Below are 12092 nucleotides of genomic sequence, written 5' to 3'. Positions count from 1 at the left end.
CATCATGAGCCTAAACACGCCAGCAGACACCAGCTCGATTCTTCTTGAATTTTTATAGCAGCATTGTGAAATATGAGATTTGGTAAAAGCAACACATTGATATAGAAAATCGAATTAAACATTGTAAGACTAAGGCACAGCTTTATTTTTTAATTAGCATCATATATTTTTAAAAGTGTTAACACGAGTCTTCAACAACTCACAGCTAACTCAGCTGCTCACAGCTTTGCCGAGAAGGATTTTAAATGTTACGAGTAAAACTTTCACTTAAATTCACCGCAGCTCAGTAGGTAGAGTGGTGGCCCCGTGATCGGAAGGTCGGGGGTTCGAATCCACTGAATGGCAACCCTGAGGTTCCCCTGAGCGAGGTACCGTCGCTTGCTCAGGGGCGCCTGCTTAGCGGCTTCACTGAGTGAATGGGTCAAATGCAGTGAAAGTAATTTCCCCACGGGATCAATAAAGTATGCATTATTATTATTAACAGCTCACTGAGCTCAGCTACTGACTTTACAAACTGTCCTCTGGTGGCTTGTGCTCCAACACATCAGCTGAGGCGGTGATGGCACTGACGATTACCACAATGGGAAAGTGTAAATGTTTTGGCACAAAATGATACCATACAAGCGTAGTAGACACTAGACGCTTTTCAGGGTTGTGGGGGGTGCTGGAGCTTATCCCAGCTGTCTTAAGGCGAGAGGCGGGGGGCACCCTGGACAGGTTGCCAGTCTGTCGCAGGGCTAACACACAGACTGAGACAACCATTCACGCTCACATTCACACCTATGGGCAATTTAGTGTTTCCAATTAACCAAATCCCCACTAAGTGCATGTCTTTGGACTGTGGGAGGAAGCACAGAAAGACCCCAGCCTGATGGTGGAATTGAACTCAGGACCTTCTTGCTGTGAGGCAACAGTGCTAACCACCGCGCTGCCCAATAATCTGTATCTTACTATTAATTCCCTACAGTAAAAATTACAATAGGAAAACAAAAGAGTTCATGATGAACAGATAACTGCATGCTTATGTGTCACACACAGAGTATTTAACTGTTTTCCTCTCTCGTCATCATAGATGCCTGTTAAAGATGTCAAACAGGCATATTGCTACAGCCATATGGGTGGCTGTAGCTCAGGTGGCAGAGCAGGTCAGCCACTAATCAGAAGGTCGGTGGTTCGATCCCAGGCTGCCTCCTGACTGCATGCCAAATATCCTCGGGCAAGATACTAACCATGTTTGCCTACTGGTGGTGGTCAGAGGGCCCGGTGGCGCCAGTGTCCGGCAGCCTCGCCTCTGTCAGTGCGCCCCAGGGTGGCTGTGGCTACAATGTAGCTGCCATCACCAGTGTGTGAATGTGTGGATGACTGGATATGTAAAGTGCTTTGGGGTCCTTAGGGACTAGAAAAGCGCTATATAAATGCAGGCCATTTACTATATTTCTAAGAAAATAAGGCCAAGAAACAGCTGCAAACACGGGTCAGAGAATAATGGGAGTTCAAGGCAACCGACAGCTGCCCGAGAAAAGAGCAGAGGGCACAAGCATGTTTTATATTTGGAGTGTTAGGCCTTGGGATGATCAACAGCCATGGGAAATAAATATCTTAATAATGGTCTGAGCCGCTCACTTCTTCCCCGCCCACTTCTTCCCCGCCCACTTCTGGCTCCTCGGATGAAGCTCTGCAGACTTGATTCTTTCATTCTGCCAACACGTTTTGCATAATGCAGTGAAAGTATTTCCCTCCTGAACACTGACCATCATCGGGACCTTATATCAATCTGATGTACAATTTCTGTTACAAGAAATGTTCTTAAGGACAAACTGTTGGATCCAACTGTACAAGTGGGTTTGGAGTCACGTTGAACTTTAAAGAGCAAACTTATCAGCTGCTAAAAGTTGATGTTAAAAGGTCTCGCCTCGCCTGTAAAAGGCTCTTCGTGGCTCCCTGCTGGGGAAGAAAAAGGATTTAACCCCTGCTTGAAACATTCGCATTTCTCCTTGCAGCCTGCCGCTCTGAAAATGTTGCTGTCACGGTGCTGTGAAGTGTGTTGACTGCTGATTGATGGTACGGGCTCCTCGGCTGAGGCTGTTGCATGAGCGGACACGCAGAAGCAGCTCCGACTCGTAGCTGCAGCACATACATCACATTACAGAGTGTATTGTACATGTGAATTGAAGTTTCAAAATAAATCATAGAAATGTTGTGTGAAGACAATTTCATTTTGATTCATAAAGGTGCCTGTGCTGCCATCACACAGCTGCATCCAGAGAAGATAGACGGCTTTTATTCCGTGCTCGATGTTTCTAATAAATTTATCAGCATTTGTGTGTCAGCGCCGACACTGTATGAAACGCAGCTACATGTACTGCATTTTTTAAAGTGGAAACCTAGAAGGGGGTCAAAGGAAAGGATTTAAACAAAAGACGGCAACCTTTATGAAGGTGATGACACACAGTTATGAACAAATGAGGGTTTTGCATCAGATTTCCAAAATGTATAATCTCAGAACTTCATTTGGATTCTTCTACACTCCATGCTGCGTATGCTATACACACTACTTTTACTTACATTTAAAAAGTGTATTTCTATGTATCACATGTGTATTCCCTGACCAACTGGAGAGTAGTTGTAGATTGCTGTAGCCCAGTCACTCAGGCCTACAGAGCTTTCAGTGATGCTCTTCAATCATAGCTTCCTAGGAAAAAAATTGCATTCCTCAACCAGCTGCAAAAACCTTTGTGAATTTTGAAATGTGCTGTAACACCAAGGCACAGCTTTCACTTTGAAGGTGAATGGTCTCCATTTCCAATTAGCAAAATTGTTCTTTTAACGTTTTAACACGAGTGGCTGCCTTCAACTACAGGCAACCACAGCAATCTCCCAGTGAGCAAAGCAATTAGAAGAATGACTGTGGTGCAACACTCTTCACGACTGATTTCAACCTGCTACACCCAAGAAATCGCTTGATAACCATTTGGAAAATACACTTGTTTCTTTGTGACTGCCTTTTATATCATGTCCAATATGAAAGGCAGCTATGTTCATATGGCCCCACGTGAGAAACGTCTGTATAACATAATTAGTAGCACAGTGGTTGAATTTTGATGGGGTAGAAATGGAACACTGTAAGCTGTGCACGTTTTAGACATGATGACTGAAATGACTGATATACTACATGCATCTATCTTTTGTATTGGAGACAGATATCTGACAGATGCGGCTGTTAGCATAACTAGCCAGCCTTGTCACTGGTATCTATGCCTGTGACCTATCAGGCCTGTCAGTTAGTGTTGTGTTTGTTGTACAGCACTTCAGAGTCACACTGGTAGCCATCAAAGATTTATGTAAAGTTGACGAGCTGAAAGCATTTTGTACTGTACGGGAGACACGGCATGAGATTGATTGACAATGGTCTATAGCCAATCAAGACGCAGAACACAATGCACTGTGGAAAAAACAAAAAAATAAACACATGCAAAATTGCACCAAAAAAATCAGCGAAACAGCGAAAGGTGAACCGCGTTACAGCGAGGGAGCACTGTAGCTCCAAAGGCCCATCCACAGACGAAGCTGGTACACGGCTTTGCCTTAAAATTAGCAAAAGTTGAACCTACCCCCTTTGCATTACTAATAGTTAATTTGCCTCTCATGGCTGTAAATTACTGAATCAACTCTTCATTTTCTCTGGTGACGACATTGATGCCAATCTCTGTGCACAGGAAATACAGTGGTCATCACTTTTTGCAGTGCAGACAGAAAAAAAGGTTAAAAGGTCTGAAAGTACCTAATGTTTCTTTGTGTTTGTAGCTCAATCACAGGACTCACGTATTTGTGAGTTCGGGTGCTGTAGCACAAAATCTGAAAGTATATATATCACAGGGGTTTGTATGGAAAGGAGCCATGAACCACTAACCACACAAGTAGAAGTCAGGCAGACAGCAGCCTGCTGCTTTTCAAAGTTACATCAGAGAAACAAAGTGTTATTGGAGGAGACATGCTGACAGGGGGGAATCGGGAGCAGCGATGACGCAGGGGAGGAAGCCACTGAGAATGACAAGACTTTGATGCTTTATAACACCAACACTTCAAGTATCTTCCACCTGTCTCAGCCGTCTTTACACACTGACCCGCAATAAAGAAGCCGCTTCTACCTCCAAAGGAAAACGGCAACATTACGATTCGTTCTGTGGGAAAAAGGTGAGGCCTCTGAGGTGAGGAGCTCCAACAAGGAATATTTAATCATTAGTCAAAGTCTCCACATTCACAGCAGTCTGTCTCGGGAGGAGAGCCGGTCTTTGTTAGTGTTACCATGGAGCGCTAACAGGACTGGGTGTTCTTTTTAACAAGAATTCAACACATGAGCGGAGGCTCAGAGACTCGCCACACCAATGCTAGAAATATTAATAACATCACACATGACTAGCTTGTTCCACCACATCAATTATCTTTTTTCAAGACGCTGCTTTGTGTTAAAATGAATTTAGATTCTGTGATATTATCTTAAGAGAAAAACAATTTATCATAAATGTTATCAGCATTTCCTAAAAGTTAATGTAGTAACACAACTGCACTAAATGCAATTAGTTTAAGACGATGATTAAATGATTAAATTGCCTGGAAGCCTTTAGAGTTTTTCTTTAATCGGACGGCGATTAGTCAAGCTGAGCAATGCAGAAATTAGGTGTTGTAAGCAGCAGGTGGACTGTGTATTCTTCCACTGCATTAGCCTGGACAGCAAGGTAAACCTGCTCACCTTGATGGTGTGATGGAGGTGTGCTGGTCACAGTCAAGTGCCTGTCACCTGCAGGCTTCTTCAGCTCACGGTGGCTTGACTGGTTTGTCACTTGTAGTTTTTTTAATGTGATGCAGAAGCAGCAGGACATGCTGGATTTGCGTCAGCAGTAACTTAACGCAGCAGTAAGAGAACAGCAAGCTGTCACATTGCCAAAACAAGTTTCACACCAAATTAGAGGAAAACTTCTACATGAAAAACTGGAAATATGAACACCAGGCTTTTTCTACAAATCACTGCACTGACACTGGTGCATAAATACTACATGTGGTTCAAAGAGACAGTCTGTCCCTGGGTCAGGATCACTTTATAATAATAATAATAATGGATTGCATTTATATAGCACTTTTCGGGGCCCTCAAAGCACTTTACAATGCCACTATTCATTCACTCTCACATTCACACACTGGTGGAGGCAGCTACGGTTGTAGCCACAGCTGCCCTGGGGCAGACTGACAGAAGCGAGGCCACCATATCGCACCATCGGCCCCTCTGGCCATCACCAGTAGGCGGCAGGTGAAGTGTCTTGCCCAAGGACACAACGACCGAGACTGTCCGAGCCGGCAACCTTCCGTTTACAAGACGAACTGCCAACTCTTTGAGCCACAATCGCCCCCGTCTACACTTTAATCAAAAGTAGACGGTTTTGTCCATCTGGAGTAACTTTGTTTCTTCCCCTTCTTCTTTGTGAAATATGTACATAAGACTGAGGCAGGGAAGGCAGCAGCAATACCTCTGTTCAGAACAGAGCACACAGTAAACAGATGTAAGTCAGATATGGTGTAAAAAGGAGGAACTGGGCTGGAGTTGGGTTGCAAAGTGGCTTGCAGACACAGAGGAACTATGGGAAGGCTAAAGCAGTTTAAATAGCAAGCCGTACATAAGATTAGCCAATTCGATTTGTAGCTAAGCCCATCATCCGGTGTGGGATGGCACTGAAACTAGACTCAATACTTGAAATGTGCAATTCACTTGTATTTTTATTTTTTATTCCTATTTATTCTATTTATCCCCTTTGTATATTTTATTTATATTTGTCTCTGTATTTAGATATGTGTGTGTGTGTGTGTGTGTGTGTGTGTGTGTGTGTGTGTGTGTGTGTGTGTGTGTGTGTGTGTGTGTATATATATATATATATATATATATATATATATATATATATATATATATATATATATAACAGTTCTGTAACTGTAACTTCGGTCGTTGCTGTGCTTTTTTTGGAAGTCGAATTTCCCAGAGGAACCCACCCGAGGGATTAATAAAGTTCTATCTTATCTTATCTTAAATGCTTGGCTTGAGCTCGACTTCTTGGCCTGCATGAACTAACGCAGGCGTTGGTTCCATATTTGCAGCTCTGTTCTGCGACTCTGTTCTGGCACCAAGATTTCCTTTTAGCATCTCGGTTGTAGACTGAGCTTAAATGTGTTAGGACCACACACGGATGCAAACACACAGTTTGGCTGCTCTCATGTAATCATCACTCAGTTTCTGTTGTCATACAACAAATGACAAATATGCGCAAACAGTGATTTGATTGTGTCTCACAAATGTTGATTTTACATCACAGTCAGACAAACCATACACACTGCTGTGACAGATCCCTACTTAAATAATCATTTAAAAATAATCTTTAGTGGTACCAGAGAGCAGCCCCCAGCGCAGACATATAACATTGTTGTAATGGTTTTAGTTTGCACAGTGAATGATTGCTCCTCAAAGACAGACTAATCCACACACACACTCTGTTTAAGATTCATTCCTGAACATGTTCTTCAAAGCTCCTGGAAGTGTTAGGCTCTCTGTATTGTGTCTGTTTCTGATGTAGCTTTATTGTTTTATTTCAAACCCTAAACCTTGAAGATAAAGCAAACCCCTACAAATGGAATCAAAACTCCGGCTTCATTTCACGAGTTATAACTAGCTCAGCTGTCCCAAACACATCAAATGACTGTTTATAACTCGGATTTGTTCAGTAAACATTTGTAACTATGGAGGGATATTTCTTTAGTCATAATACCATCAGATATGTCACAACTACCAGGAGATGCATCTGGTCTCTGATTGAGGAATAATTTTGAAAAAGGTAAAACACATGAGAAAATAAAACAAAATAAAACCAAAGTAGAAGCAGTATTAGGATGTCTTTTGTGTGATGATAGTAATTAAGCAGTGACGTTCGTGTCAGTTTATCATATCTTTAGAACTTTAAGTAAGACGATTTGGAACACGTCGTCTCGATGTTCTCAGAAAGTCTCACAATCATGTTTATCCTGCTGAGGGCTGTGGTGACGTCATCAGATAAGATATCTCTTTATAGTCATTGCAGTCATACAGAGTACAATAGTGCAATGAAACTGGAAAACTGTCCGACGTCGGCACTGCGTACGACACAGTAACTTAAATTAAGTATAAAAAGAAGAAAAAGTTTATGTGTATTGCACATTATTATTGTTGCACATTATTATAATTATTGCGCCTTGTTGCAAATATAAATATTATTATTGTTATTGTTGTTGCCCCCCCAAAAGTCCAGGCAGGTAGCCGATCAGGTCAGCTGTTAGCACTGATTAGTTACCTGTTGTAAAAGCTGTCCTTGAGTCTGTTTGTCCGGGACCTCAGCAGCGTGAACCTCCTGCCAGACGGCAGCAGCTTAAACCCCGGTGTCCTGGGATTTTTTTTTTGTCCATATTAATGACCCTCTGAAGTGCTCTGTTAAATGCTCTGAATCGATTTGCAGCAACGTGTTAACAGATGCGATAGAAAGTGTGCAGTTTTACCCTCTAATATCCTTTGAAGTTCTGTATCTATATTCACTCTGTGGTTCTTGGACAGCGCCATGTAGAATTGTCTTGCTTTGCTTACATTGGTAAGCCTTCTTCTCCAGGTTTTATACATATATACATATATTGCTACATTTCTCATTGTATTTTTATGAAGTTGCTAGTCGAGAACCAGGTCCAGTGCTCATTTAAACATTGCATCATAACTCCACTAGTGGTCCAAACCACCACTGTGTATGGTTAACATGTGAGACCATGACATGAATTTTAAAAATGATCTTCTGAGCTGCACTATTATCCATGGTTTATGATTCATGTTTATTCATGCATTCAAAGCAGATTTTTCAAGGTTTCCATCTGTCCGTTCACATCTGCCTGCGCTCTGCCACTACTAATAAGACTGACGGATGTTGCATATTTTCAGGGAAAGGATGGTGCTGGGCTGTTTTTACGGCTGGGTGTGGCTACAGGCATGAAACAGCTTTTGAAAGAGCATGTTGTTATTGCAGGACTTAAAGCAAGTACAGAGATGTTTCTCTGTCAGGGCTCTTCATCTGACTCTGGTTTTGCTCTCTTCCTGCCCTCATCTCCGTTTCTTTCCCTTAGGCACGCCCAGCTTCATCAAGTCCCCCGAGGATCAAACGGGGATTTCGGGAGGAGTGGCGTCGTTCGTATGCCAGGCGGTCGGTGAGCCCAAGCCTCGCATTACCTGGATGAAAAAGGGAAAGAAAGTCAGCTCCCAGCGCTTTGAGGTACGACGCGTGAGCTGGCCTCAAAGCTCCCTGTCTGAAGTGTTTGAATGTGCAACACCTCCTTGTCTCACACCTTCACTGCTCATTACCTGTCTGCATTTGTGTGATACAGAGCAGCAGGTCACACGCTGTCATTTTATAGAACATATGCAACATGCCGCTCAAGAAGATGTGTGTGCATTTAGCAGGAGAGGCCAAACTGCAGACTGGTGGTGTATTTATTCATTACTACCATGCACAAAAAATCAGACACAGCAGCTTTCTCCATTTAGTGCCTGCTTGAAAACCACTTAATGCAAATTATGTTAGTTGTGTTATTCTAATGAAAACACTTGAGGCTCAGAATTAGAGGAGGAGGTGCAGATTTTGATGTCTGTGGCTTCAATGGTGGAGCAGAACTCTAATAACCTGCTATGGCCAGCACATCAGGTTTATTTAGTGTGTGTGATTTCGCTCAAAAGCATCTCTCACATGTCTCACATGTCTATGTTATGAGTGAAGCTTTTAAAATTTGACATCGTGAAATTAAATTTGAATTGAGTGCATTTCATTTTGTTCAGCAGAACAGCAAACAATTAAAGCTCAAATACCAAAGTTTTATTTCTCACTTTGAAATGCAGGAAAGAGGTTGTAGACTTTGTGAAGGCTGTGTGTGCTGGAAACTGATCTGAAACCAGACAGAAAAACTGTGGAACTAATGATTTCTTTTTTACATTTTTGACTGGAGATCTTCTCATTAAAACATCTGAAAAAAGAGGGAAAATGTCCGTCACATTCAGAGGGCCTGTTTTTATTCAAAGCTTAGAGATATCTAAAGCCAAATGAAGACCGCACATGGGCTCAGTAATAAGCATCGTGGCTTCTTAGTGAGAGGGTCCCGAGTTTAAACCACAGACTGTATGTGAAACGTGGACGTTATAGTGGCAGTGTCCATCTTTAATATACAGTCTATGGCTCAAGCATGGCTTTTATGTGTCGAGGTTACGTGTTTACGCCAACGTCTCCAGCCGACTGAAACAGGGCACTGTTTATATCTGCATTACACTTGGAAGCCAGGCGTTAGGCCGGGTCAAATGCAGGAAATAAATGTCCCTGTGGACGGCAATACACTTCCTTTTTATTACAGTTATTACTGAATGAGTTCTGCACATTTTTAGACTTTCTGAATGCGCTCTCTTGCCCTTGAGACGACCTCTGACTCATAGGAGCCCAGAAAAAACACTGACGTACCAACAAAGTTCATATCTGCTGATCTCAACTGGATCATTTGTGTTTCTTTTATTCGTAAAAGGCAAAAAAGTGTATTTTCACCTCTCTGTGAACAAACACGACATTTTAATGACAAGTTGAAATACCTTTTGATTAGATATTAAATGTCTTTTCTTTATTTGCATAATTCTGAAAAATTCAGTGAACAGAACCCTGATTATCTCGTCTATCAGCATTAGTACTAAAAACAATAATTAAAAAATACATGCATGGTGACATTTTGAATCAGCGTAATTTAGATACATGTGCAAGCTACAAAACGCTGGCAGAAGATAAAATATGCAGAGTTAAAACGTCTCTCTGTAGTTTTTTTAATGTAACTTTAGGCTGTGTGACCTTTAAATACGTTTTGTAATCATGCACTTTTTTTTAAAGTACATGATTACAAGTCATTTCCAGTAAAGGCTCAGTGTCAGGATAGGACCTTTAGGTTTAATGGGTGGAGTTGAGCTTAAATTCCTTAACATTTTTTGCAGTGTGTTTGAGGATAGACGGGGTCTGGAAGGCCTTTGCCTATGGGCTGTCTGTGCTCTGTCTGCAGCAGTAATTAGTTGTGCAGTTAAAGCAACATTTACATCAATGGCAGGACAACGCAGCCAACCCGTGCAGCTGAAAAGTGTGTGCTGTGTGGTAGCAACAAAAACCACAATTCTTCTAAATTGCCACTTGAGGCTGGCTTCAAAAGCGTATCAATCTGCACCGACTCCCTTGTTAAAGTATGTTTACAGCCTGCTGCAAAACAGGGACTGATTCTTTCACAACATAAGTGAAGAAAGAAAACTGTCATCAAATAATAAGCAAAGTGTATCCTTCTGTCCTCAGAGGTGAATTAGCACTAGCCCTGCTATAACCTTGATCTTTTGAACATTTGACCTGACTTGAATGAAGATGGAAACGAACTACCAGCAACAGTTGTAGCACTGAACTAATAATATGACCGATTATTTGTGTGATCAAACCTATAAGTCAAGCCAGTCAAACAGGACTGCTGCATACGAGGTAATGCTATGTTTTTCTATTTATTCACAGATTTGTACGTTTGTGATTGATGTGCTTTGTGACAAAATTAAATGAAGTGAACTTTGAAGGATATTTTTTCATCTACTGCAAAATGGCTTCTATACAACGAACAGAAGCACTGAGCAGAAAGTCGACCTTTTATTCATGCAGCTGCATTAACACACACAGCAAAAGCTTAATAAATAGGACTGTACAAGCCTGCCTGCAGGACTCTGCAGCAGCAGGAAGGCTCATTAGCTGCCAGCCAACCCAAATGACTTCAGCTGAAGTGACTCAACATGAGTCCTGCGTAGACGGAGACACTTGGTTCCTGTCGTTGTGAGTAATAGGAATTATCTTCCACCTGTCTGCTCAGCATTATTTAAACTGATGGCGACCCTGTGTGTGGTGTGGATGCACCACCTCCCAGTACAGACAGTCCAGTACTCCCTCGGTACTTTCACTTACGTTGTCTGTTATTCTGTTTTATTTGATTTCTGCAGTTAAAAAGCTTTAATCTTGGTCTATAAATAGCCACAGCCCAACTATTTTAATCCTCATGAAAATATCCTTTCACACAGGGGTCATATTTGCTCACCTACCTGTTTAATGTTTTGTTTTTCATTAGATGCTCCAGATTTGTTCAGACTTTGCTCTTCACATAGTCACAGCACATATATTCATGATACGTTATATATCTATATTTTACAACTTACCTGAATTGTATTGTATTCATTATAGTTTTAGAAATTGAGCATGCAGACCGGTGAGTGTCTTTCACTTCAAAATTATAGTAGCCTAGTATCTGGATATGTTAGCTGTAAAGTTCTCTCTTTGGAAGACACAAGATATGTGCATGGTGGGAGAGTCCTGAGCTATCGGCTATTGTACTACAGAACACGTCACAGCACTTATATTTCCACAACCAGACGATGATTCTCTTGAAAAAGGCAACAGCAGCACATACAAAGGTTAAAGATCTAGTTCAGTGATAGCAGCAGCGAGGCATAGCATGTCCTTAAGCCCAGTGTCCACACTGATGAGTTATTAAAGATAAACAATGATTCCTGGACATCTTCGAGTGTTTGTAGGCAGCTTGAAGTAAACAGTACATGAATGCAGGCGTTGACATTTCAACCAGGGCTCGGTTTTGGTTTCAACATGCAGAAAATGTCCTTCGAGGTTTGTAGAGTATCTGAGTTTGTTTCAGCTAACAAAAGCGTTTACATGAGAGCGTGTAAGTGTGCAGCGTTAGATATGAATGGCTAACAGAGAAATGGCAGTGTGATGAAAACAGTAACAGCTGAGAACGGAGCGTCTAATCTGGTTTTCAGGTTAGGTGAGTAAATCCGTCAGTATTCCTGTGATAGACAGAAAGGTTCACTGAGTGATGGGTGAGTTTATAACCTAACTCTCCTTTTGGAACAAGAACAGACAAACCAACACTGTTTTAGAAGAGCCTCAACAGTGTTTTGTTTGTTTGTTTGTTTCTCTGCTGCT

The 12092-nt window shown here is 41.8% G+C and overlaps 1 protein-coding gene across 12 annotated transcripts in view; it reads left to right on the top strand.

The window, feature by feature from the left end:
- ptprfa (protein tyrosine phosphatase receptor type Fa) overlaps positions 1–12092 on the top strand; it is a 376185-nt gene that overhangs the window by 125334 nt on the left and 238759 nt on the right. For all 12 annotated transcript variants that reach the window (XM_085382136.1, XM_085382135.1, XM_085382137.1 and 9 more), the window contains one exon: positions 8179–8324. In XM_085382136.1, the coding sequence (XP_085238262.1) occupies positions 8179–8324 (146 nt within the window). The remainder of the gene's footprint in view (positions 1–8178; positions 8325–12092) is intronic.

Source organism: Rhamphochromis longiceps, linkage group LG15, assembly GCF_057381845.1.
Source record: "Rhamphochromis longiceps isolate RC_006_pf linkage group LG15, R_longiceps_female_GT1.1, whole genome shotgun sequence".
In the NCBI taxonomy this organism is placed as follows: Eukaryota; Metazoa; Chordata; class Actinopteri; order Cichliformes; family Cichlidae; genus Rhamphochromis; species Rhamphochromis longiceps.
This window is presented reverse-complemented; position numbering and strand designations above follow the sequence as displayed.